General features: G+C 41.0%; 1 protein-coding gene across 5 annotated transcripts in view; it reads right to left on the bottom strand.

The window, feature by feature from the left end:
* The window catches only part of AOAH (acyloxyacyl hydrolase), a 117,732-nt gene that overhangs the window by 34,790 nt on the left and 55,325 nt on the right, over nucleotides 1–27,617 (bottom strand). For all 5 annotated transcript variants that reach the window (XM_056520478.1, XM_056520476.1, XM_056520475.1 and 2 more), the window contains 8 exons: nucleotides 24,658–24,749; nucleotides 23,918–24,000; nucleotides 18,774–18,810; nucleotides 15,890–15,964; nucleotides 12,507–12,679; nucleotides 12,225–12,283; nucleotides 9,192–9,251; nucleotides 6,806–6,902 (listed from right to left, as the gene is read on the bottom strand). In XM_056520478.1, the coding sequence (XP_056376453.1) occupies nucleotides 6,806–6,902; nucleotides 9,192–9,251; nucleotides 12,225–12,283; nucleotides 12,507–12,679; nucleotides 15,890–15,964; nucleotides 18,774–18,810; nucleotides 23,918–24,000; nucleotides 24,658–24,749 (676 nt within the window). The remainder of the gene's footprint in view (nucleotides 1–6,805; nucleotides 6,903–9,191; nucleotides 9,252–12,224; nucleotides 12,284–12,506; nucleotides 12,680–15,889; nucleotides 15,965–18,773; nucleotides 18,811–23,917; nucleotides 24,001–24,657; nucleotides 24,750–27,617) is intronic.

Genomic DNA, 27,617 nt, shown 5'->3' with positions numbered 1-27,617 from the left:
TCTGTGAGTTTAGCAGAGTCCCAGAATGCATCCACCATATAAGATCGAAAGGATCACAGCACTCGCGTATCTCCAGTAAAAAGGAAATCTTTTATTCCACCTTCATTAAAAACAGCACCGGGAGGGTGCAGGATGACAGAACGACGTATGCTGTTTTTAATCCATGTGGAATAAAAGCTATGCTTTCTACTGGAGAAACGTGAGTGCTGTGATCATCAGGGGATTGCGGTGAAATGAGTTCTGCATTATTTTTATTTTTTACTTTTTTTTTTGGCTTAGACGGAAGATAAAATGAAGATAAATAAATTAAATAAATAATATTAATTAATTAATTGTCAGACAGTGTTTTTTACTCCCTGTATTAGTTATAACATAATTCTATTTTATTGCCATCCAGACTGTTCAGGAATAAACAGGAATCTGTTAAGTGGATTTTGTGGAGTCATTCAGTAAGGGCTTCAATTAATTGAAATTACTGTTTTTTAGCAGTTTATGCAAGATCACAAAGCATAGAAAGATAAACAAACAAAAAGTCCAATTTACCATGAGCTCCCACCTCTAAATGAACAGAGCCTGGCCCTGGCTTACCACTAGTACACTTGTATGAAGAAATGTCCAGCCAGGTGTAGAATGATATGGTAACTTTATTTCAGGCTTGATAAAATCACACAGGATCACTTAAGGACAGCTTCCCCCAACATGTTTCTGTCATCACAGAACGCCCATGATTAAGGGCCTTCTGTGACATCGGAAACATGTTGGGGGAAGCTGTCCTTAAGTGAACCTGTGTGATTTTATCAAGCCTGAAATAAAGTTACCATATCATTCTACACCTGGCAGGACATGTATTTTTACAAGTGTATTGTGTGAGGTTACAAGTCTGTATTCGGTTCATGTTTGGAGGGATGCAGAAGGCTGTCCATCAATGATATGTCCAAAAGGGAAATCAACATGGCATGGAAATCAACACCCTGGCATGTTGCCAGTGGGCCTATATGCTTGAATCAGCAGCGTGTAGTCTGATTGTGACTATGGCTGCCTTCACACTATTAAAACACTTCCGTTATGAACACCCGTTAGGAAATCAGCAGTTATACGGCCGGTACAAAATCACTAACCGCCGTTAGAAAATCCCATTATAGTCTATGGTATTTTTCTAATAGCCATTTTAACCGGTTATCGCCCCTTATTAATAACGGCCGTTATTTTGTGACGGGCGATAGTAACGGGAGAATTACTGCATGTACTATTTCTCCCGTTCAATCGCCGTCACAAAATAACGGCCGTTATTAATAACGGGTGATAACGGGTTAAAACGGCTATTAGAAAAATACCATAGACTATAATGGGATTTTCTAACGGCCGTTAGTGATTTTGTACCAGCCGTATAACTGCTGATTTCCTAACGGGTGTTCATAACGGAAGTGTTTTAATAGTGTGAAGGCAACCTATGTTTGGACCCTTTCCTGAATGTGTATGCGCTTTCTGTGCAGGTCTCAAAAAACCTTTCAAGTCTGGTTGAGCTGTAGGTCAGTATCCCTTTTTGACACTTTGATAATGGAACAAGCCAACATAGACCTAAAATAAGTTCTGAAAGCAGCTTAATGCTCTCAGTAAACTAAAAAAAATCCTACTGATTATTATGTGATTGTTTCCACTTTCACACCATGGTCATGTTGCCGTTTTCACTATGTTTTTTTTTTGTTAATGTGTGAATAAACCCATAATGTGAAGCTAAACAAAAAATTTAGATGTCTTCCTAATGCTAGAGAAGACTGTGTATATGTTAAAGCTTATAATAGGTATTTCATCACTGAAACTTAGAGCCAATTCTATTTAAAGTGTGGTGACAATGTCCACCTCATATAAGACTGTCTGCAAGTGTCATACCAATTGTAAAGATATTATGTTATCCTTTAAAGGGGTACTCCGCTGCATATCCATAGGATAGAGAATAAGATGTTAGATCGTGAGGGTCCCGCCACTGGGGACCCCCGCAATCTCCGGGCCGGCACCCCTGTCATTCGGGTAATGGAGCAAACTCCGCTCCATGCCCGATGACAGGTGATGCAGGCCGCCACACCCCCTCCATTCAAGTCTATGGGAGGAAGTGGGACATAGCTGTCACCCCCCTCCAATAGACATGAATGGAGGGGGTGTGGTGTGATGTCACAAACACAGAAGCAGCAAGTGGATAAGATGTGTGCAAGGAGTACCCCTTTAAACCCTCTGGTCCAGTTTATTTCTAATGAACAAATACTGCAAGACCATAGGCAAGAAGTTACAAGAAATAAGATCCATTTCTAAAGCGAATACTGCAAGACATTATTTGGATTAAAGATAGTTAAGCACATAAACCAAGCAAGTAGAGATGAGCGAACTTACAGTAAATTCAATTCGTCACGAACTTCTCGACTCAGCAGTTGATGACTTTTCCTGCATAAATTAGTTCAGCTTTCAGGTGCTCCCGTGGGCTGGAAAAGGTGGATACAGTCCTAGGAGACTCTTTCCTAGGAATGTATCCACCTTTTCCAGCCCACCGGAGCACCGGAAAGCTGAACTCATTTATGCAGGAAAAGTCATCAACTGCCGAGCAGAGAAGTTCGTGACGAATCAAATTTACTGTAAGTTCGCTCATCTCTACAAGCCAGCATAAATGACTGTAAAACAATGCTTATTGCACTTCAAAGTGATATTATGAGATCACAAGAAACCATTCTGGCTCTATGAAATATTTCAATTCTAGTTCTGTACCATTAGGCCAGACCCGATGCATACACTTCTAGACAATTGGGCGAGGGAACAGAGCGTGAAAAAAAATCAGCAGCTTAACTTTTGATATTCATGCATACAACCACATTATATAATCATTGTGTTTAATGCAAACGTAAAAGCCTTATGGGTAAAAATGAACAAGCTCTTTTGTTGAAGTTATGTCTTATGGCACATGTGGGAGGAATGAAATATGATGGCACCTCTGTGAAATATTTCTAAACCAGTGACCTGGTAAGTTATATCCCTGAGACACAAAGTGATAATATATCTCTCTGCAAGATGATAGTCGTGCATTTTATTAAAACACCAAATATACCGAAATACAAGTGGTGGTTAAAATACATTTAAAAGGATATAATGGGGAGACAAAGTCTCAATGGCCCATTCTGTAGGTCCAATGCTAGGAGGGATGGTTGTAATTTACTGTATGCTTGCCCATATAGGGGGGGATTTATCAATTTTGCCTGTTGACAGTTTCTTTTTACCCTTTTTTTTCACTTTGGTTTTCGTGGACACGCGCCAAATTTATCATTTGGTGCACGTTGTTAGTAATTTTGGCGCAAATGTTGAAATCAGCTGTTCACAGCGCCTTTTACACAGAAGTTACCGCCACAGAGGACAGCGCATTTTACCCTGTAGAGCAGCCATTTCGGAGTCCCTCCTGCAGTATATCAGCAAGGGACGTGAGTAATTTTCTTTTGTGGGGTATATATATATATATATATATATATATATATATATATATATATATTTCTCATGCGAAATGGAGTTGATTTTTTACTTGAGTGTTTTTTTTTTTTTTTGTTACTTTAGTGCAGTGGTCTTCAAACTATGGCCCTCCAGATGTTGCAAAACTACAATTCCCAGCATGCCCGGACAGCCGTTGGCTGTCCGGGCATACTGGGAGTTGTAGTTTTGCAACATCTGGAGGGCCACAGTTTGGAGACCACTGCTTTAGTGCTTACCTTTCCTGAACCTGTGTGGCCATGTCCAATACTGGCTCAACGGAGGGTGAAGGTCCCTCAGAGACAAAGTAGTGCGCAGCCCCATAGGTGTCGATCCTTTCACAAAAAAAATTTTCAATGTGTTTTGACACCATTACATTTTCTGATATTGCTAAGTGTCTTTTCCATGTACATAATTTTTTGGCGGTGAATTGTGCCAAAAAAAACCCCTAAAGGCGCAAAATTTGAGCCAAAGTTTGATTGGCGCAAATGATGAATTACTGACCAAAGTAAAAATCACACACAGGACTGTGTGATTTTGAGAAAGTTGTAAAAATGACAGTGGGGAAAATGCGCCAAACTTTGGCGCAAAAAGACACTGCGCCAAAGTATTGCGCCAAAGTTATGGGAAAAAAACCACATAAATCATTTGATAAATACCCCCCCATAGTGTCTTACTATTAGTGGTCAAGAGTAGAAGTGGGCCTTTCAAAAATGCACTATGGTGCTCTGTTAAAGGGTACCTCTCATCAAATAAACTTTTGATATATTTTAGATTAATGAATGTTGAATAACTTTCCAATAGCATGTTAATGAAAAATATGCTTCTTTCTATTGTATTTTTCCCGATCAGTCCTGTCAGCAAGCATTTCTGACTCATGCTGGAGTCCTAAACACTCAGAGTTGCCAGCCTGCTTTGTTCACAGCCAAACAGGCTGTGAACAAAGCAGGCTGGCAGCTCTGAGTGTTCTCCTTTGTGAACAAAGCAGACTGGCAGCTCGTAGTATTTAGGACTCCAGCATGAGTCTGAAATGCTTGCTGCCAGGACTGGTAGGGAGACCCCTAGTGGTCATTTCTTCAAAGTGGAAAATTAAATAGAAAGAAGCATATTTTTTAATAACATGCAATTGTGAAGTTATTCTTCATACATTAATCTATAATATATCAAAAGTTTTTTTTGATGAGAGGTACCCTTTAAATCTAGATCTATAGTATGCTAGATATCAGGTGGGATTGGATAGAATGAGGTGCAATAAGGACAATAGCATACTTATGTGTCCTGGGTTAGGTGAAGGAGGTAATGTACTATTGTATTAAACTTTACTACTCATTTTAATGAACTCCTTGATCTGCATAACAATTTTAAAGTCAATCTATAAAATGTTATTATGACCCACAGTTCTGTTTATAGGAGATATATCATTGGGGAAAATGTATTCCCTATCCAAAGAATAGAGAATAAGTTTTAGATTGCAGGGGGTCTGACCCTAGGGACCCCCCCTCGATCTCCTTTACAGGGCCTCGGCTCTTCCCGGGAGTGGTGCGTTATGACCCCCCTCACGAAGCGGCAGCCAACACGTCCTCTCCATATATCTCTATGGGAGAGCCTATATTTTTAGTGTACATATAACATGTGACCAAGTATTGTTGAAATATCTCCACCTGTTATGCTGCAACATATATTTCCTATAGACTTATATGGGACTTTAAACAAAACCCTGACCCTAGCAAATAGGGGTGGGTAAGGGTTAAATTACCTACCCTCATACTCAACGTGTGTGTGTGTGTGTGTATGTATGTTCCAGGATCACGTCCAAACGGCTAAAGATAATAACATGAAACTTGGCACACATGTTACTTATATGTCAACAACAAACATAGGATAGGTAATTTAACCCTTACTCACCTCCATTTGCCAGGGTTGGGGTTTTTGTTTAAAGTCCCATACAAGTCTAGGGGAAATATATGTTACTGCATAACTTCCAAACGGCTGGAGATATTTCGATAATACTTGGTCACATGTTACTTATATGTCAACTTAAAATATAGGATAGTTAATTTAACCCTTAACTACCCCCATTTGTGAGGGTCAGGGTTTTTGTTTAAAGTCCCATGCAAATCAATGGAAAATGTATATTCCCACATAAATCCCGTACGGCTGGAGATATTTCAATACCTGTTACACATATTACGGGTTGGGATATGAGGTCGGGATAGGAGGACGAGAAAGGAGGTCGAGAAAGGAGGTCGAGATAGGAGGTCGAGATAGGAGGACACAATAGGAGGAAGGGATATGACAATATATGAGGACGGGATATGAAGTCAAAAGCTTCCTCCTTTGTTTATTTTCCTCCCAAACAAGGATTAGGAAGAAAAAAACGGGCAATGCTGAGTACTCTAGCTAGTATATATATATATATATATATATATATATATATTAGGAACAATGGTATCATGCCAAGATTAGCAAAACCAAAAGGTTAAAACAAGCTCAGATTGCTTACAGAAAGATAGAGCTGGATCTAGACAACTGGTTTTATGACTGTAGGGGCATGTCCACATGTACATAATACTTTACACTATATTTTCTTGATTTTCAACATTTCTACAGTACAGTAAGTGATTCTAATTTATATGCAGAGCCTGAAGGCTCCTACAGATGAAAATTCCCTCTTAGCTAAGAGGTGGATACATCAGAAGAAAAAGGAAATAGCTCTGCTGCCCCTATAGTTTGCTAAAATTTTACAGTGTAAGTACCATGAAAAAGCCTGGAGTTGTTTGAAGAGAATCTACTGCAGTCATTCCCCTGATATCCTTGTTAATATCGAGGACACCAACAGCAGGGAAGTAGTCCTTCCCATTATGTACCTATGCTCGGTGGTGCTTGATATTCATAAGGACCGCTTTTTCTGTCTGCTGATAGACTGTTTTGAGACATTTGTTAAACAGCAACCAGTAGACTGGGGGTGGGGGAGTTTGTTAGGGTGCTTGAGTGTATAGGGTGGGGGTAGCATTGAACTCTTTTTCCTGTATAAAACCATTGAAATCAATGTCTCTTCATGATGTAAGATAAAAATGTGAATATTAATTAATCATTATTTTTAATTAACCTCAAAAGCTCCTTTCTTCTACACCATTCTTGTACAGAACCTGAGGTCCCCAATGGCCTCCTGCCAACACGTGCCCCTTATAGCATGTCAGATACAAAAAGCAAGACTTATTGGTTAAAGGCTTTCTGATTTCACAAATACTATTCATCAGTTCATTCGATTAATGTTCCATTAAGTGCATTTGGCAAGTTTTACCTTTCTGAAACAGATTTTCATAGTAACTAAGTTCAAAGTTTGTGAACTTTTTGGAGGTTGTTATTTCCTGGAGCACACTTGATAGCTGTTCAGCTCTCTAGAACAGAATGCAAAACATCATCTTTCTTTATGTACACAAAACTAAAATAAGGAAACGGTGACATGTGGTACCAGATTATAAATTGTTTTCACATCGACAATGTAAATATTGAGAAACCTGGGAGAATTCACATTGTTTGCCCAGAAGGGATATTAGTTATATTAGTTAAATTAATTTATATGTGGTCAAATATTGCCTGGATACAAAACAATAACAGCTTAAATACGTTATTACTGATCCTTTCTTTTCTATTGGGGAAATACAGCTCGGTAAAAGGAAATAGCAAAACGCAGAAGAAGCACATTTTCAAAAATGTTGCGCTGGAGGTTTCAATTCACTACAACAGTGTAGATGACTAGGCATCTCCTGCAGCACCAGAAATTAGCAAAGTAACATTGGATGGTATCCCAGGATATGTGTAAAGTTACGGAGCTCTTCACGGCCCATTCCAGTGCTGTCTGTTTAGCTGTATGCTTCATATTACTGTGGTGTGCCAGGGGGTGTGATGTGAGGTGTAAGGGGGCAGATGTTATGGCCCCAGGGGTAGATTGTATTAACCCGTTCTTGTCGTGACGCCAGGGTGTGGTTTAGCCTTATAACCACCCGAAGGTAATACCGCTTAGGGCTGGGCGGTATGACCAAATTTGTGTATCACAGTATTTTTTAAACTTTTGGCGGTTCCACGGTATATAGCATTATTTCCTAGCCCCCCTCTCCCATATTAATTATCAGCCCACATCCCCATCGGGGTAAATACTCACATATCACCCGCATGCGCTGCCCTCCTCGTCCTGTTTATTGTGGCCGCCTGCGCTGGCACTCTATACTGTGCGGTATCCCTACGCCCGGGCTGCAAAAGGTAAACAAAATAAACTTTAACTCACCTACGGCGGCCTTGTGCTGGGGACGGGAACGTCGGAGAGTTGTCAGCCTATCACTGGCAGAGGCGGAACATCGCTGCGGCTGGTGATAGGCTGACGGCTGTCCGACGTTCCTGTCCCCAGGAAACAAGTGAGGCCGGTACCGGACCAACGGGACGTGAGTTAAAGTTTATTTTGTTTATTATTTGCAGCCCGGGCATAGGGATACCGCACAGTATAGAGCAGTGGTCTCCAACCTGCGGACCTCCAGATGTTGCAAAACTACAACTCCCAGCATGCCCGGACAGCCGTTGGCTGTCCGGGCATGCTGGGAGTTGTAGTTTTGCAACATCTGGAGGTCCGCAGGTTGGAGACCACTGGTATAGAGCGTCAGGGCCGGCGGCCGCAACAAACAGGATTAGGAGGGCAGCGCATGCGGGTGACGTGAGTAGTACCCTGATGGGGACAGGGCTGGGATGATAATTAATTGGAAGGGGGGGGGGCAGAACAGTGCTTGCAGGTCACATAGGATTAGTTCCCCGATGTGGGGACAGCGCAGCGCTGGGCTGATTAATTCATTCCAGAGGGGGAGGGGCCAAACCAGTATTGCGGTATGGGGGAAAATTCATATCGTGCTGCACAAAAATGTCGGTATTCGGTATGAACCGGTATACTGCCCAGCCCTAGTACCGCTGATCCTAGGTTAGGCAGGTGCAATAAAGAGTCCAAGGCCAGGTTAAGGGTAACAGTAGCTTTACTGAGGTATGAAAGATGGTACAGTCTATGCAGTTCAGCCAATATCCCAAAGAGGTGGCCTCACAGGCTTGCTGGGACTTGCAGTGACTTGACAGACTATAATGAAGGCCACACTGACTATAGATGACTTGAGATGGTGACAGACAATTGAGAGGACTTGACTTACTAAGGCCCGACTGGTGGCTGCAGTGATTTAGGCTTGAGGAGTCCAATGCTCTGGGCACAGACACTGGAACAGCAGGAACTCAAGAGAGCAAAGAGGAAGATTGCATCTCCTCCCCTTGTTATATAAGGGGGACTGTGCAAGGAGCCCATAGGTCACTTGGGAGGTCACCTGTTCACTGGGGTTCTCTGGGTAAAAATACGATCATGTGGTACAGATTTAAACATTACACTTATAATACATAACTACATATAACCTGTAAATACTATAGGGTTTGCTGCAGAAGAGCCCCAAGGACACGCAAGCACTACAGTATAGTACAGCAACATCCCGTACTGGGACATTACATTATGCCCCTTTAATAATAGGTGTACCCAAAATGGCTCAACTCAAAGATGGTTATCATGACCTTGAGTCATGTAGCGTATGATGGCCAATATAATAAGCCTATTTATATTAAGATAACCAGTAGTAAATCATTTGTTGTCTATAGAGCGTGAGTCTTACCTCCGTGGTTAGATTGCGAAGAGTTTCATTCTTATTCATCCACCCTTCACATGGATTACTCTACAATTAGAGCCAATGAAACAGGAGTTAAACTTTAGAGTAAGGCACAATCTGGAGGAAAAATTCAGCTCGGAAATTCTGCTATAAGAAGTTAACATTGTGGTGAATAGAATTCCCGCTGTCCCAGTCACATGGCAAATTTTCTGCTGTTTAATTTCCTCTGTGAAAATTCTGCATTCTGTATTCTGCAAAAACCTAGTTGAGTTCATTTCCCCCCCGCCCTGCCCACCGATCGGAAGTTGGTGCAGAGCGGGGGGAATACGTGCGGCGAGGGCGGAGCATGGTCCGACTTACCCGGACTGGTGGAGGCATCCTGGACCGGCGGCGGCAGCGCCGACAATAGCTGGAGCGGCCGGAAAGTGCGGCGGAGAAGGCTGCAGTGAAGATCGCGGCAAGTGATCTTCTCTGTGGCCTTCTAAAAGCTGCAAAACTACAACTCCCAGCATGCCCACACAGCCAAAGGCTGCCTGGGCATGCTGGGAGTTGTAGTTTTGCAACATCTGGAGGGTCACAGTTTGGAGACCACTGTATAGTGATCTCTAAACTTTGGTCCTCCAGATGTTGCAAAACTACAACTCCCAGCATGCACTGACTGTCTGGGCATGCTGGGAGTTGTAGTTTTGCAACATCTAAAGTGGCACAGTTTGGAGACCACTATAAGGTGGTCTCTAAACTGTAGCCCTCCAGATGTTGCAAAACTACAACTCCCAGCATGGCCAGACAGTCAGGGATGCTGGGCATGTAGTTCTGCAATATCTGGCTCTTCATATGTTGCAGAACTACAACTCCCAGCATGCCTGGACAGTCTGGGCATGCTTGGAGTTGTAGTTTTGCAACATCTGGAGGGCCACAGTTTGGAGACCACTACTTAGCAGTCTCCAAACTGTTCTTCCCCAGTTGTTGCATAACTACAACTCCAAGCATGCCCAGACTGTCCAGACATGCTGGGAGTTGTAGTTCTGCAACATATGAAGGGCCAGATATTTCAGAACTACACGCCCAGCATCCCTGACTGTCTGGCCATGCAACAGCTGTAGGCACACTGGTTGGGAAACACTGAGCTAGAGTCTGTTTCCTAACTCAGTGTTTCCAACCCATGTGCCTCCAGCTGTTGCAAAACCCCCAACTCCCAGAATACACTGGGAGTCTTAGTTTTGCAACAGCTGGAGGCACATTGGTTGGAATCACTGAGCTAGAGTCTGTTTTCTAACTCAGTGGTTCCCCACGAGTGTGCCTACAGCTGTTGTAAAACTACAACTCCCAGCATGTACGGTCTGTCAGTGCATTCTGGAAGTTGTCATATTGCCACAGCTGAAGGTTTGGGGTGCCCCACCCCCATGTGAATGTACAGGGTACATTCACATGGGCGGGAGTTTACAGTGGGTTTCCTTCTACATGTTTGAGCTGCGGCAAATTTTCCGCCGCAGCTCAAACTCCCAGTGGAAAACTCACTGTGAACCCCTGCCTGTGTGAATGTATCCTAAAAACACTACACTAACAAATAATAAAAAGTAAAACACTACATATACACCCCCTTACATGTCAACCCCCCCCAATAAAAATGAAAAATGTCGACAGTGTTTCATAAACAGAGCCTCCAGCTGTTGCAAAACCACAACTCCCAGTATTGCCGGACAGCCATAGACTGTCCTGGCAGGCTGGGAGTCTTGCAACAGCTGGAGGCATGCTGTTTGGGAAACACTGCTGTGGGGTTTTACTGTAGGGTCCGTCCCATTGCAAATTCCTTATTCATGCCTCAAATGCGCATGGCGCTCTCTCACTTCAGAGCCCTGTCGTATTTCAAGACAACAGTTTAGGGCCACATATGGGGTATTTCCGTACTCGGGAGAAATTGCACTACAAATTTTGGAGGGCATTTTCTCCCATTGCCCTTTGTAAAAAGGAAAAATTTGGGGGAAAAACTGCACTTTAGTGAAAACATTTTCTTTTCATTTACACATCCGACTTTAACGAAAAGTCGTCAAACACCTGTGGGGTGTTAAGGCTCACTGGACCCCTTATTACGTGCCTTGAGGGGTGTAGTTTCCAAAATAGTATGCCATGTGGGAGTTTTTTGCTGTTCTGGCACCATAGGGGCTTCCTAAAATGTGACATGCCCCCCAAAAACCATTTCAGCAAAATTCACTCTCCAAAATCCCATTGTCGCTCCTTCCCTTCTGTGCCCTCTACTGCGCCCACCGAACACTTGACATACACATATGAGGTATTTCCTTACTCGAGAGAAATTGGGTTACAAATTTTGGGGGGGGCTTTTTCTCCTTTTACCCCTTGTAAAAATTCAAAAACTGGGTCTACAAGAACATGCGAGTGTAAAAAATGAAGATTTTGAATTTTCTCCTTTAATTTGCTGCTATTCCTGTGAAACACCTAAAGGGTTAACACACTTTCTGAATGTCATTTTGAATACTTTGAGGGATGCAGTTTTTTATAATGGGGTCATTTATGGGGTATTTCTAATATGAAGGCCCTTCAAATCCACTTTAAAACTGAACTAGTCCCTGAAAAATTCAGATTTTAAACATTTTGTGAAAAATTGGAAAATTGCTGCTGAACTTTGAAGCCCTCTGATGTCTTCCAAAAGTAAAAACATGTCAACTTTATGATGCAAACATAAAGTAGACATATTGTATTTGTTAATCAATATATCATTTATTTGGAATGTCTGTTTTCCTTACAAGCAGAGAGCTTCAAAGTTAGAAAAATGCTAAATTTTCAAATTTTTCATGAAATTTTGGAATTTTTCACCAAGAAATGATGCAAGCATCAACAAAAATGTGTCACGAAAAAACTATCTCGGAATCAGAATGAAAAGTAAAAGCATTCCAGAGTTATTAATGCTTAAAGTGACAGTGGTCAGAATTGCAAAAAATGCTCCCGTCCCTAGGGTTATAATGGGCTCCGTCCCCAAGGAGTTAACTTTATAATCAAGTTTTGGCATAAACCTCTTTGTACCTTAAGACAGCTCAAGAACCCGTAGAATTGTTCATATGTGATGTCCTTATTTAATTGCCCTGATAAAGAAAAGAAAAGCATAGGTATAAGCAACCATTTCCGTATTGCACACAGTAAACCTCTGCGACTGTCCAGGAATCACTGGGCCAAACAGCAAAATCAGGAATAAGACCAACCCCATAAAGGAGAGAAAAACTCATGGGCTACTATCCAAAACATTAAAATCCTACAAATGACTCTACAAAATAGGTATAAGCAAACAATTCATTGTGAATAGATTACCTAAAGGATGATATCTGTCATGTAAGGTATCCCAGAGAAATCGTCCATCTGCCAATGACATTAAAATCACATGGCTTCCTTTAGGCAAATTCATATCTAGATATTCCAGTTCCTTCATGACGTTCGTATTCATCTCCTGAGGGGTAGTCATGTGTCTCAATGTTTCATGTGAACTAGAGTGAAATAAATGAAATTCTTTTTTTTTTATTGCAAAAATGAATCATCATTAGGTATTTCTATCACACATTAAAGAACATGTACAAAGAAAAGAAATAATAAAGAAAGTAAGGCTACCATTTTGTGCATACAGTCCCTACGTTGTCTCCATGGTTACGAACTGCAGATAAATGCTGTTGAGTTTCATCCTATATGTGTTTTTGAACTTGCTTTACTCTATTCTCCTATGCATACTCTGCAACAAAGGAATGGAAGCGGCGCTCCAAGGCTCAAGACAAAAACAAACTGGTTTATTCAACCGTCAAGTGAAAATACAGCGACATTTCAGTCCCTCAAAGGGATCTTTTTGTAATTATAACATTGCTGTATTTTCACTTAATGGGTGAATAAACCAGTTTGTACTGAAGCTTTGCAGTGTTGCTTTCCATTACTTTGTTGCTTTGAATGAACCTTTGTGGACCTTGGGTCAAGTCTTTGGGAGCGGAGCACCTCCAGTTGGGCTGCACTGTGCATCTCTTTCTTTTGTGGATTTTTTGCATACTCGGTTATTAGGGGTCTGTTCACATTGCATTTAAGATGCACTGGCAGATTCTTTTCAAACATTGCCTACTAGCCATAGATGTGAACTAACTGTGGGTGCTGACACCCCTATAAAAAGGAAAAAAGGGGAGTAAAAATGCCCCTAAGGTTGGTTTCACATGGCAGTATATGGCTCAGTATTTTGCATCAATATTTGGAAGCTAAAATCAGAGGTGGAACCTACAAAGGGAAAAAAAAAATGGAAAGATTTATACCTTTTCATGTTTTAAACCCATTCCTGGTTTTGGTTTACAAATACATAGCCAAATACTGCTGTGTGAAACCAACTTTGGAATCCTTAGGTTATGTTTACACGGCAAAATGTATGCACGGAATTCTGCACAGACATTCCACTGCAGCAGAGTCCCATTCTGTTGCACTGGGCACATGACAGAATTTCCACGGCGGATTCAGCACGGAAATGCGTTCTCAAACTATGAGACTGCGCATTTCTGAGCGGTCCTAGCACCCACTAGATTATTTAAAGGTGCAGAATGTCCTCCCCTGTTTTCTGGGCGGACATTCCGCACATTTTTGGCTGTGTGAACCTGACTTTAAAGGATCAGTTTATGTGAAGTAACATTTTGCATCATTATTTGTAAGCCAAAACCAGAAAGGGGTCCAAAACACTAAAAAAGGTGCAAAGTTTTCATTTAAATATACTTTTTATTATTTCATATTTTTTTGGCCTGTAGTTTCCATTCTTGAGTTTGGCTTACAAATACCGGTGCAAAACACTGAGCCAAATACTGTTGTGTGAAACCAGCCTTATAAAAGGTCTTAACTTAATGGATTCTCTACATAAAAGTATAGAGTAGGATAATATTTTGAAACTAGAGACATGGTGTTGCCTGAGTCACAGAAACATCATGAGATTATCATACTGTGCTGCGCACTCACTAGTTTCTTTCAGTAAAAGTAAAGCTGGGTTCACACTGGAATTTTCTAACAGAATTCCACTTTGAAATTCCACTCGGAAATTCCAGTACAGCCCCATTACTGTTATTAAATTCTTTCGCCGGAATACTGTATGGAATACACTGTTGTACTTAGCAGATCTCCAGTGGGAACTTGAAAAAAAAAAATCAGTAATGGCAGCCACAGCCACTGGTTACTGGTCTGGACCACTTTGAAAAAAATGGTAGGCGGGAGGAGCGGAACAGGAGGACAGCTCCTGCTTTGTTGCTCCACTGCCCCTACAGACCAGGGACCTACTGCTATGGGTCCCCAGACCAGAGGAGCAGTGGAGCACCAAAGCGGGACAGTATGGTGGCCTACAACTATATATGGGGGCAGTTTGGGGGCCTACAGCTATATTTGGGGCACAGAGGGTTGCCTAACAACTTTATGGGGACGCAAAGCAGGTACTATTGCTGTGTGTGACAATAAACATGGGGAGTTTGTAAATAGGTGGGTATTGTACGGCAGAAAGGAGCCTAAAATGTTTGTTTAGCTGGTTCTGTGGAGAAGTCTTGTATGGGAGAAATCTTAATGGCGGTCTAGGCCAGATAGTGAAGAAAAGTAAACAACTCCGGTTAGAGAAGATGTCACCTATAAATATGGGGACTGGGGAGGTAGGGAGAGGAACAGGGGGCCTGCTATAGAGGAAAGTAAATCATATGAATTATACTATAATCATTACAAAATGTCTCTAATATGGGGGTACAATTTTTTTGGAATGGGCTGTCAAGGGGTACTCAGGCAAAAAAGGTTGAGAACAACTGGTCTATGGGGACCAGCAATGTCCGTGTGGTCCTAGGGCCGTCGGTTTTTCTGGGTGCAGATTCCTTAATATGAGCATAGCCTAATAAGATTATAAAAAATTAGAAGCAGGTATTGGGCTAGGTTTCAATTCCATAAAAATTTGGAATAGCTTATAGGATCACCTTACTTTGTATACAACATTTTGCATATATTAACATAACATCCTAAATATCTCTAAATAATAAAAGAGTAGCAGCATATTGGAATACAAAAGGAGAAGGGAAGCTCCAATGATCATATAATATCTATATTTATTGACTGTACAATGGAAAACTTGCTGATTAGTTAAACTTCAACCATACTTTTTATTTACATGACTTTGAAGGGATGGTACAGGATTAAAAAAACAAGACTGTGTTCCTCTAGACATAATGCCATACCTGTCCATGGGAGGGATTGTAGCATATGATTAAAGGGATTATCCTGAGATTAAATCTAATTACCTATCCACTGGATTGGTGATACATTTTTGATGTAGGTGTAGGTCCGATGGGTCTGATTAGTGGGACCCCCACCGGTCATGAGGACAGAGGCCCTTCATTCCCAATGTGAATGAAGTGGTGGCTGAGCATGGATGGATAGGTGATACGTTTTAATCTGTGGATAGCTACTTCGGATAATGAATGGAGCAGACTATGCTTGCGTGGCCAACTCTCCATTTATTCTCAAGATACACTCAGCAAAGTTCGGAAAATGAACATTGCTTTATGTTTTTAGTCTTTTTCTTAACTTATAAATTGAAGCATACAGAAATAACAACTCTAAGTCGACTGCATGATCACTGATTTAAATTCCGCTCCAATAAAGTTAAATACAGTGTATACTTTAAATCACTCTTTCTTCCGTCTCTGGTTAATACTTACGGATTGCAGACATCATTACCAATCATTGCATAAAGAACTATTACAGGTTTATCCAATTGCTGATTTCTTGCCATACTGAAATAAAGGAAAGTAAATCAATGTAAAGTCTGGTCTAGATTGCATTGAGGAATGCATTGACTCATGCTGTTTGTGCAACGCCACATCTCATGTTGGTTGTAATAAGGCAGTCTGTAACTATTCATCAATATTCATTGCACCAGCTGGGAATTACAGTCCTGAAATATGCCTAACAAAAGGGGGAGTGCAAATTGTTCAACCTCCTATTCCACCATCTTTTACTTCTATAACAAACTAAATACTTCAATTCATCAATACCCCACTATTTATATTGGGGCCCCATGGGGATCCGCAGTACGAGATTGTTAGCCTGGTGTTTTGGATTCTCAGATTTTAGAGCACTGCTGTCAACTGTATGCGCATCATAAAGACACACATTCGGATGTGACAAAGCAAAGAGCCGTTGGTTCGTTGCTACGTTACTTAGCATGATAGGCCGCAGGCTTGTGACCTACAAGGAGTTTGGACCCTCGCAGAACTGCTATGTCCTGGCATAGGTGCATGCGATGATGTCACTCAGGAAGGAAAAGAGACAGTTAATCTGCATGGAAGAGAGAGGAGGTATTTTATTTATTTTTTTTTTTATGTTGGCGCAAAGTCGTCATTGTTAATTGGGGGTTCCTATTTATGGGAGAGGCTAGGGGATTATGGGATTATCCTAACATATGTCCCACCGATCTGCCTACCTCCTGAGGAAGCTGCCTAATAGCCACGGAACCTGTGGTGCTCTGTGTGGGGGCACATGTTGTGACCTGTTTATACGTGGACCGTCTAATCCCCTGTCTGGTATCCTACACTGGTTTGCATGTTTTAATTTTACATTTATTGCTATACCGTACCTATGCTCTGTAAGATAGCCAGTTCATCCTGTATAAAGTAGAGGGCATTATTCCTTTGCCTTGATGTTACACTGTGTAATTTGATTCTGTACACTAGCCATTGTTTTTTCTGCCCCATATATATGGTTTACATATGAGGTTGGGGCTCTAGACAGACTGAGCAGTATTATCTGCCTCCTATTATTTATGTACATGTGCCCTCTTGAGGGGGGGGGGGTTATATCCTCCCCTCATGTTTTTGTAGGAGGTTGCTCTGATTGGAGCAATTTTGTTTTTAATTGTACTGTGTTTCTTTTGTATCTATGTATTTTTGTATATCATTTGCTAATAAAGATTAATATGTTATACAAAATATATTTGTTGTTGATAGGTGTGCACTGCATTTTAGTACATCCGCTTTTTTCTCCTTTTGTTTTGTATTGGCTATTGGGATATACTGCTTTGCACCCTGATATGTACTCAGATATAGAGGTTGGGCCCCCGTGTTTTTGTGTTTGGTTGTTTACCTCCTAGGAGGGGACTTGCCTAGTATGGCGACCTACTTACCAATGGGCTATGCCTACCTACCCTAGTGAGGTGGGAACCTACCTACCATAGGCCCCACTTAGCTACAAGGGAGACACACCTACCTGCCAACCTACTGGGGAGGACATACCTACCTATTAGGAGCCATGAGTATTAAATTGGGGAACATATCTGCCTAGCAAGGGAAACTACCTACTAAATGGGAGAGAACTAGTTATGGGGAAGTCCTAACTACATACTTAAAGTTGTATACTTATCTCTGATCTAGGGCTTCCTGGCCTCTTCCAGCCAGCTTTCGGTGGCTGGAGGTGATTGGGAAGCCAAAACACAACATATCTCATGGTGCTATGCTGTTTTGGCAACTCCTATTTAAGTCAATGGGAGTTACACAGGTTGAATCAAAAAGTCATAAGCAGGCTGCAGATGGCCAAGAATCTTTAGTACAAAGATGGAAATATCCCTCTAATGGGGGACCCAACTGATGGGGGACCTACCTACCTCATGTGGAGGTCTACCTACTTAACAAAGGACACAGGTACACTCCGTCCCCATCGAACACACCTTCCTACAAATTTCCTGTGTGTGGCACAAGAGTGGGACACTACTGAAGTGCAGGGCATCATAGGGGACTTCAGTAAAAGTAAGGAACCTGATATGTTTGACTGGCAGATTCTAAAGAGTTGTGACTGCAGGACACCCCCTGCAGTCATTGTATGTAACTGCACTGTAATTACTTATACAGTCTGCAGAGCATGTATAGAGCTGGTATCTACCTCTATATGGCCACTTCAACCTACAGAAAGAGTCTTTATAAGTTCACTGTATGAGGGGAAATATTGCCCTTTTTGTAGGGGATTTTATTAAGTAAAAGTATTCCGTAACTATTTAAAGTGTTACTCCACCGAAAAACATTTTATCCCCTATCCAAAGGATAGGGGATAAGATGTCTGATCATGGGGGTCCCTCTGCTGGGGACCCCCCTGATCTCCGGGCCTGCAGTGGCGGCGTCCAGGAAACACGGAAGCTTGGAGCTTCCGTGTTCGTGACATCATGCCATGCCCATTCCATTCATGTCTTTTGGAGGGGGCATGATGGCTAGTACGTAGCCGTCATGCCTCCTCCCATAGACATGAATGGAGGCGGTGTGGCGGCTGAAGTCTCCAGTCATCCAGCACGGAGCGGAGATCACTACGTGCACGGATGACTGGGGTGCCGCGCTGGAGATCGTTTTTTGGCAGAGTAGCCCTTTAACAGTAGTGTTCCTGGTGTTTGATTTTAGCATTATAGAATTGCATTATTGGTATTACTAGTCTTTGTATTGTAAGTGACTATAGTGAGAATGTTCTTGGCATGATATTTCAGCATTTTGGGTTCCGCTTCTAATTTTGCCCAGGCACGTCTATAAGGTCTATGTCAGTCACCAACAGAAGATTCTGGATTACCTTTTCAAATAGCTCTGCAAATTGTAACTTGAACCTCCTGTCAAGACATTAAGAAGAAAGAAAAAGTTAACGTAACTTTTGATCTAAAATTTAGAAGAATTCAGCTGGTTTCATATTTTCAGAGACAATGGGGGAGATGAGGAGATTTATCAAAACCTGTATAGAGGAAGAGTGGTGCAGTTGATCATAGAAACCAATCAGATTGCTCCTTTAATTTTTAAAAAGACCTCTGTAAAATGAAAGAAGCACTCTGGTTGCTATGGGCAACTGCACCAATCTTCCTCTACATCGGTTTTAATAAATCTAACTCAATATAGCTGTGTTTAGATCACTACTGCATTGCAGGAATTGAGTTCATTATTTTAAATAGTTCTGCCATGTTCACCAGCCACAGATGCATTTTACCTGCTGTGTTCTGGAAAAAGCTTTACCATGGAGAAACATAGTTGTACACAGTTATAGCTAAGCTCATAGGTCACACGCAAAGATGAGCAAAGTTCTAGCCTGGTTCAAGTTTTGACAGCTGACTAACAGGATTCTGATCCAGCTGCTATTAGAATGGCTGTGCAAATCATATATGAACCAATACAATAAACTGGAGGCTCACACTACAAACATTTTCAAATACAAATACTGAGGTGACTGCGAAACATGTTACCCTACGTGTTAGGAATAAATAATAAATGAATAAGGAATAAATAAATTGAGGAATAAAACAAGTAGATGTGGACCTTCTAGGTATTAGTATAGTTAAAAAAAAGAATTGGAAGCATGTGCATAAATAGTGCCAGCCTGTATGATGGTGACCCTCAGTCTCATCTGCTTTGGTCGGTGAGTGGTGCTGTGCACCAACCTCTCTTAATACATATCTACAGGAGAACCATTGTTTCAAACTATATGACAAACGACTTTCTCTGCCTATGCCTAAACTGATCTGCGGAGTATCAGTATACTTAACTATACCACTATATCACCAATGACTTTCTCAATACCTACCCATGTAATGGATGGATATGTGAAACATTAGTGCATAACAGGTTGTCACTAACGGACATTTCAACGCTATATATTATATATAATTCTACATTGTATATCTGATATCATATTTATTCTGATTTCTAGTTGGTATAACTGCTTGTTTTTACTCATGCAATTCTTAACCACTGCATCGAACGCATGGGCCCTGTTATGATGTTACTGGTTTAATTTTATGACTATGCACATTACATTTTATCATTTAACTAGCCATATTGCCTATCCTCATCCAATTTTTTTGCTTCCAATTCTTTTTTTATCTATACTAATACCTGGAAGGTCTGCATCTACTTGTTTTATTCCGCAAATCATATATGGACTGTATATATGTATATATATATATATATATATATATATATATATATATATATATATACAGTATCTGTGTTACAGTTAAAATCGGTTTTCAGTTAAAACTGGTTTTCCCTAGTGAAAGCCAGTTCTTACTAAACGCCTTTGTCAAAACTAGGATTTACTGCTGTTTCCCAGTTGAAACCAGTTTTTCTTGATACCTTTGTGAAAACTAGAATTAACTGCTTTTTCCTAGTTGAAACCAGTTTTTACTGAGCCCCTTCGTAGAAACTAAAATTTACTGCTAATAAAAACCAAAATGTCAGTTAAAAGTGAGAAAACTAGTTCGAATGAAATGACTGTAATACATTAAGAAAGTCAGGCACCTGATGATGAGGAGGTATTAGACGACTTAGAAGAGGTATTAGCCTGGTATTTATCATTGAATTTGGTTTGAAAACTAGTTTTAACTAGGGAAACCTGTTTGTGTGAAGAAAGTCAGTTAAAGGCAATTAAAAGTTTTATTTGGAAATTAAAAAAAAACATTTATATGATGTAGCATTTGTTGAGGATATGACAGTATTCGGTATAACATATAGGATACAACATTTGGTTTTTGTATTAGCAGTAACATTCTAGTTTCAACAAAGGCGTTCATTAAAAATCTGCTTTAAACTAGGAAAAAACTGTAAATCCTAGTCTTCCACAAAGGCATTCGGTCAAAACTGGTTTTCACTAGGGAAAAGCAGTAAATTCTAGTTTTTACAAGGGACTTCAGTCAAAACAGATTTTCACTAGGTAAAACCAGTTTAAACTAAAAACCGGTTTTAACTGTAACATGTATTTATACCGTACATATAAACAGCCTAACTACAGTGATGCTAAATTATACACCCTGGTAGACAGAGTGATTGGCACTACTACTCCCACTTTCTCTTGTTCACTAGCAACACTTAAACATCTGCAGCTGAGACGTGGTGATGCTCTACAACAAATACTTGAGTTCATAAGAAGGATCATGGAAGTCACTGGTCTTCTTCAGCTCTTTATTTCACAATCGCATAGAAACAAATAGACAACAGTCATGGAGTAAGACTAATGATAATGGCCGTTTCCTTTACAAAAATGTAGTATCTTTCTTTTTGTCTTTACAGTATGGATCCACAACTAGTTTCATTCCTTGGAATGTGCAAGTAAACAGATCACATTGGAGCTATAACAGTAAAGTGTTGGCAATAAAAAAAATTATTGCTCAGCTCAAAGATATGGAGAAAACAGTGTATTGACTTTATTTAGGATCAATGTAACATGAAGAATGCAAACAGGAACAGTCTTAGATGTTTTTACTGCTCCTGTTTGCATTCATCATGTAACATTGATCCCAACTCACTTCACACATCCAACAATCATTTCCGTATAAATGGGAAACAACTTCTCTTTCCTATTTAGGCATTAACCTAACAATAGACATCAATAATTTGATACCGGAAAATTACCATGAGCTTTATTCTTCCATCCAGAAAGACTTAACATCATTTGGTAGATACTCTTGGAGTTGGTTTGGAAGGATTAGCGTTTACAAGATGTTCATCCTCCCAAAGCTTCTGTACCTTATGCGAACCATTCCTCTGGCATTACCCGTGAGCTTACTGAATAAATTTAGGAGACAAATGTCAGACTTTGTATGGCAAAAATCTAAACCGAGATTGTCAGCATCACTTATGACTAAAAAAGCTGAAAATGGAGGAACGGGGCTACCTAACTTGTCGGCATATTTTCAAGCCACACTACTGAAACAGTCATTAGAGTGGCTGAAGCCTCCCATTGACAAAAAGCCATGGGTCCTTCTAGAGGAATCTTTATGCGGTATTGAAGACTGGACACCATTATTATTAAACTCTCATAAAATAAACAAAACTAAACTTAGAATAAACAAAATAGTCTCGGACAACATAAAAATGTGGAATATAAGGCCCACTGCAAACAATGATACTGCTACTGATTGCTCAATCAACCTGACCATACAATCTGTCCTACTCTATACTCCACTCTCCGACCTTCAAACTTGGACAGATAGAGGCATTACTTCACTAAAACATTTGTACAAAGACAATAAACTAATATCTTTTGAAGAACTCCAATCGATATACGGTTTACCAGATGCAGAGAGAAGATCATATAACATAATTGTCAAACATTTGAAACAATTTCCCCAACCCACAGTATCCATTCCTCAAACACTTGTAGACCTCATGAACCTATCCTCTGACTCCATCTCGAAAATTACTCTTAAGCCATTATATCAGTTCTACAATAACGACCTATATATAACTAATAGGACACAGCATTCTAAGTGGGAAAAAGAATTAAACCTGACAATCTCTAACTATGAATGGGCTCAGGCTCTTAAATCTTTAAATAAACACACATCGTGCTTAGGCCATAGAGAACAATTTTTCAAGATGGTATCTATGTGGTACTATACCCCGGCCAAATTGCATTACATGATCCCCTCATGTTCCCAACTATGTTGGAGGGGATGCGGGTTGACAGGCACCATAAGTCACATTTTCTGGTCATGTCCTGCACTTCACACATTGAAAAAAGGTGTGGAGGAATTAGTACAACTGATTTCACACAAGTCATTATCCATATCCAGCAAATTTGTACTTTTAAACATAGGCCTTCACACAGCAGACACCGCTTATAGAACACCTTTATGCCATATCCTAATAGCCTACAGATCCCAACTTGCAGCTAGGTGGAAATCCTCTTCTGTCCCTTCTACAGCTGACATTATAGAAGCAGTCAAGTCCAATTGTTTTTACGAAACGACGTACGCTTGGAAGCTAAACAACAGACGGACCTGCGAGTCAAGATGGAAGACCTGGACGAACCACTATCCACTGGGCTAGGTGTTGCTAATTAACCATGCACATCACTTCTATCACGGTTTTATTAGATTTCATGCTGTTCTGGGATCCATTCCATTAAATTATGTTCATCCTATATTATTAAATGGTACTACTCTAACTACCCATTACTACTTATGATTACTGGGTGTCACACTTTGCACATATTTCCGGTGAGTCTTCCTGTGACTGGAGAGGGGAGGACTACGGGATCAAGTAAGGAAAAATCCTATACTTCGCTGCAGAGTTATAGGTATGACTATAAAATACTTTAAAACTGCTTATGTGATGTTTTTATTTTTCAAGATGACCTATAATGATCTACCGGATATGTCTATAATATCCGCAACATCCAAAGACATCATTCTGCAAATTAATATTTCTACATACAGCTGAGTGATCGCTTTAGTAATATTTATATAACTGTGTTATATTTGTTATGTATTGTTCCTTGGCCACGTGGTTTTCTTTGGCCAATCTTTCCTTTGTTGTAAATTTCTCAAAAAAAGAAATCCAATAAAAATTATTTCAACCAAATATAGCAAAGACACTGTTTTCTCCATATCCATGTGCTGGACAATCTTTTTTCTATTGTTCGTGCATTGAAACTGGAGGCGATGCCGGCAGGTCCTGTGCAGAGGTGGTTGGACAGGGTAAGCCAACTTTTCTCCTAAGGGTAAGATCACATGGAGCGCATCCAATGCATATTTCACTCAGTGGATGCGCCAATGGCAGCCACAAAAGTGAGCTCCCTGCTGTAGTGGACACACAGAGCTACCTGCTCGCTTTTTTGACTGCTGTCAGCACATCCGCAGCGTGAAATATGCTGTGGATACATCCCGTGTGATCCTACCCTAGTAGGGAACTTTGGCAGTATTATTATTTTTCTATTGTAAAGACACATACCATTCCTTGCTATGTTCTGGTAATCTCTGTGGTTGCAGCGGTTCCGCTCTCTTAACCGTAGATATAAGGACTGTGTCCATCCCCTAAAGACAAGAATCGATCTATTACTTGAAAATAACATACGGAACTTAAAGAGGACGTTAGGGCAGCATTTAAAGTGAATGTCATCTAGAAACCCCCACCAAATGGCCACTACTGTCTTACAGTGCTCATATAAAGAATACGAGGCAGAGGCTTTGGCCTCCCTTACCGCATAGTTGCTGCAATTCACAACAACAGCGCATGTGAAAGATTTCAGCTCCTGGGACGTTTAATAGCCATTAACCTGCAATCCTAAAATGTCACCACTCTCCATAGTTTCTTGTGTCAAAAGTGTCTGCTACTGAGACTAAAAACTAGCATGCATCCTCTCTCTGAGCATTCTGTAATGCAGTTTCTAGACTATTCTGTGACACTCCTTGATGTTTTACACTGGTCAAAAGGGCTCAGAGCAGACAGTGTGGACTCTTTCCATATAGCATGTGCATGATTTGGTCTGCTCCTTATTTGGACACCACCTCTCAGGGAATGATTACTGGGTACAACTTTTGTTGCTCCCACTAGATCAAACCTTGAAGGGTATTTTGCAGATGCCCTACTTTAAAGGGAAATTATAGGAACCCTATGAACAAAAAGTTGATGATTTTTTTTCTTAAGAACACTTTACAATACTACATATAGTTTATAGTCCAATATTTTACCCAATTGTTGAGTTCTGAAATCCTGTGTACAGTGAAAACTGAGGCCAGTCAAGTTCATTGGAAATAGCAAGTGCCATGTTTGAAAATGAGTCCTAAACAAAATAAAGGACATGTTTAGCTGATACAGTACTTACATAGAAAAATATAATGTATTGCAGATAAGAACTATTTGGTCCATCTAGGCTGCCCCATATCCTGAATACTATGGATAGTCCCTGGCCCTATCTTATATTCTTATATGAAGAATAGTCTTATGTCCATCCCATGCATGCCTAAATAAAAACTGTTAGCCTGTTCAACCACACTAAACCCAATACACTGGGTTATAGTGTGGGTGAACAGGAGTCCAACGAGGGGTCACTTACTTAAATATGTCCAGTAGGTCCTGAGATATGTTCCCCAGAAGATCCTCTGCTGAATTCAGTGAATCAGGCGCAGGGGACGGGGCTTCACTGGCTCAATTTACATATTCATTGTCTGTGAAGTCATGAAGCCCCACCCCCTGCGTGCAATTCACTGAATTCAGTAGAGGATCTTCTGGGGGATATATCTCAGGACCTACTGGAGATATTTAAGTAAGTTACCCCTCATTGGACTCCTGTTCATCCACACTATAACCCAGTGTATTGGTTTTAGTGTGGATGAACAGGCTGACAGTTTTTCCTTTAAACGCTTTCACTGTATTTGCAGCTACCACTTCTGCAGGAAGCCTATTCCATCCATGCACTAAGTAATACTGGTGTCAGAAAGTTAAACAGATTTGTAAATTACTTCTATTAAAAAATCTTTACCCATCCAGTACTTTTTAGCAGCTGTATGCTACAGAGGAAATTCTTTTCTTTTTGAATTTCTTTTCTGTCTCACCACAGTGCTCTCTGCTGACACCTGATGCCCGTATCAGGAACTGTCCAGAGCAGGAGAAAATCTCCATAGCAAACCTATGCTGCTCTGGACAGTAGTTTTCTTATAAACAAATGTTGCAGATTTTTGCACAAACACAAACCATGGTTTGCATAAAAATCTGTATTTTGTATGTCGCAAAACTTTCATACAAAAATAATAACTCCCACCTCCATTCCCTTTGTATTATCTGTGATATTTAATTGCTCTGGCAGCATTTGAGTTGGAACACTAAAATTCTCATGCAGCTGTCACTACAGGCTGGCCAGTGGTTTTAAAAACTAGAGTAAAACTACCCCTATAATGTTAGTAATCCATCATTTAGACTGAATGACAGTCTATTTCTTCTATCTGGACCACTGCACCCCCAATGTCAGTTTAAAATGATAAGAGCCATGTCTATATAACAGCAATAGGGAACTGAACTTAGGGCTGGGCGGTATACCGGTTCATACCGAATATCGAAATTTTTGTGCTGCACGATATGAATTTTAACCCATACCGCAATACCGGTTTGGCCCCTCCCCCTCGGGAATGAATGATTATCAGCCGCAGCGTGCTGTCCCCACATAGGGGAACTAATCATATGTGACCCACGAGCACTGTTCTGCCCCCCCCCCAATTAATTATTAGCCTAGAGCTGCGCTGTCCGCATCGGGGTACTACTCATATATGTCACCCACAAGCGCTGCCCTCCTTGTCCTCCTGTTTGTTGCGGCCGCCTGCGCTGACACTCTATACCAGTGGTCTTCAACCTCCAGATGTTGCAAAACACCAACTCCCAGCATGCCCGGACAGCCGTTGGCTGTCCGGGCATGCTGGGAGTTGTAGTTTGGCAACATCTGGAGGTCCTCAGGTTGAAGACCACTGCTCTATATTGTATCCCTATGCGCGGGCTGCAAAAGGGAAACAAAATAAACTTTAACTCACCTTCCCCGTTGGTCCGGACCTGCTTCCTAGGGAATGGAACGTCGGACAGCCGTCAGCCTATCACCATCCGCAGCGATGTTCTGCCTCGGCCGGTGATAGGTTGAGCCCACTGTCATGTAAGAAGCCGGCTTCTTACATGACAGTGGGCTCAGCCTATCGCCGGCCGAGGCGGAACATCGCTGCGGCCGGTGATAGGCTGACGGCTCTCCGACGTTCACGTCCCCAGCATAAGGTAGACATTGGAACATGCGTTAGTTTATTTTTGTTTACATTTTGCAGCCCGGGCATAGGGATACAGTAGAGAGTGTCAGCGCCGGCAGCCGCAAAAAACAGGAGGATGAGGAGGGCAGCGCTTACGGGTGATGTGAGTAGTACCCCGATGGGGACAGCGAAGCGCTGGGCTAATAACTAAAAAATTTTTTTTTGGGGGGGGGGGGGGGGGGGGGGGGGTTAGGGGGGAATACCGTTACATACCATGGAACCGCCACAAGTTACAAAAAATACCGCGATACACATATTTGGCCATACCGCCCATCCCTAACTGAACTGCTAAAAATAACTATCCAAAAGAATTGTAATAAAGAATCTGTGGGCAGCAAAACATTATGGTTTACACATCCTACATGCCTGCTCCTTTTTAATACCGTATGTGGGATTGTATTAAGAAATATAATAATGTTTAGCCCTGCATAGTTCTGGAAAAATATATTTGTCTAAGATACATTAAAGTAGATAAAGTAAAAAGGAACAGAGACAAAAGATTTATTCACCAAAGGCTGGTCGATATCCACAGGCGAGCAGAGCAGTCGTGTAATGGATTATAGGGGAGCGGAGAAGAATGGATGGATGCACTCTCTGAATTTCTCATGCACACATGGTGCTTTAGATAAAAAGAAATATATCAATCTTCCATGAGGGAAAAAAATATGTCGTGGGGACTTTTCCTCCAATATTGCTATTTTTAGATAATGAGATATTTTGGCGAAGCATAATCCCAGAAATGAGGCGAGAGTGTGCGTAAAATCTCATTTTTATTCCTGATCCATATACTATCATCTGGGTGAGCTTTTGTTCCAAGAAAACAATGTTTGAAGAGATGAAGACAGATGTGGTAAAGGACCCAAGGACTA

This window comes from Hyla sarda, chromosome 5 (genome assembly GCF_029499605.1).
Source record: "Hyla sarda isolate aHylSar1 chromosome 5, aHylSar1.hap1, whole genome shotgun sequence".
NCBI lineage: Eukaryota > Metazoa > Chordata > Amphibia > Anura > Hylidae > Hyla > Hyla sarda.
This window is presented reverse-complemented; position numbering and strand designations above follow the sequence as displayed.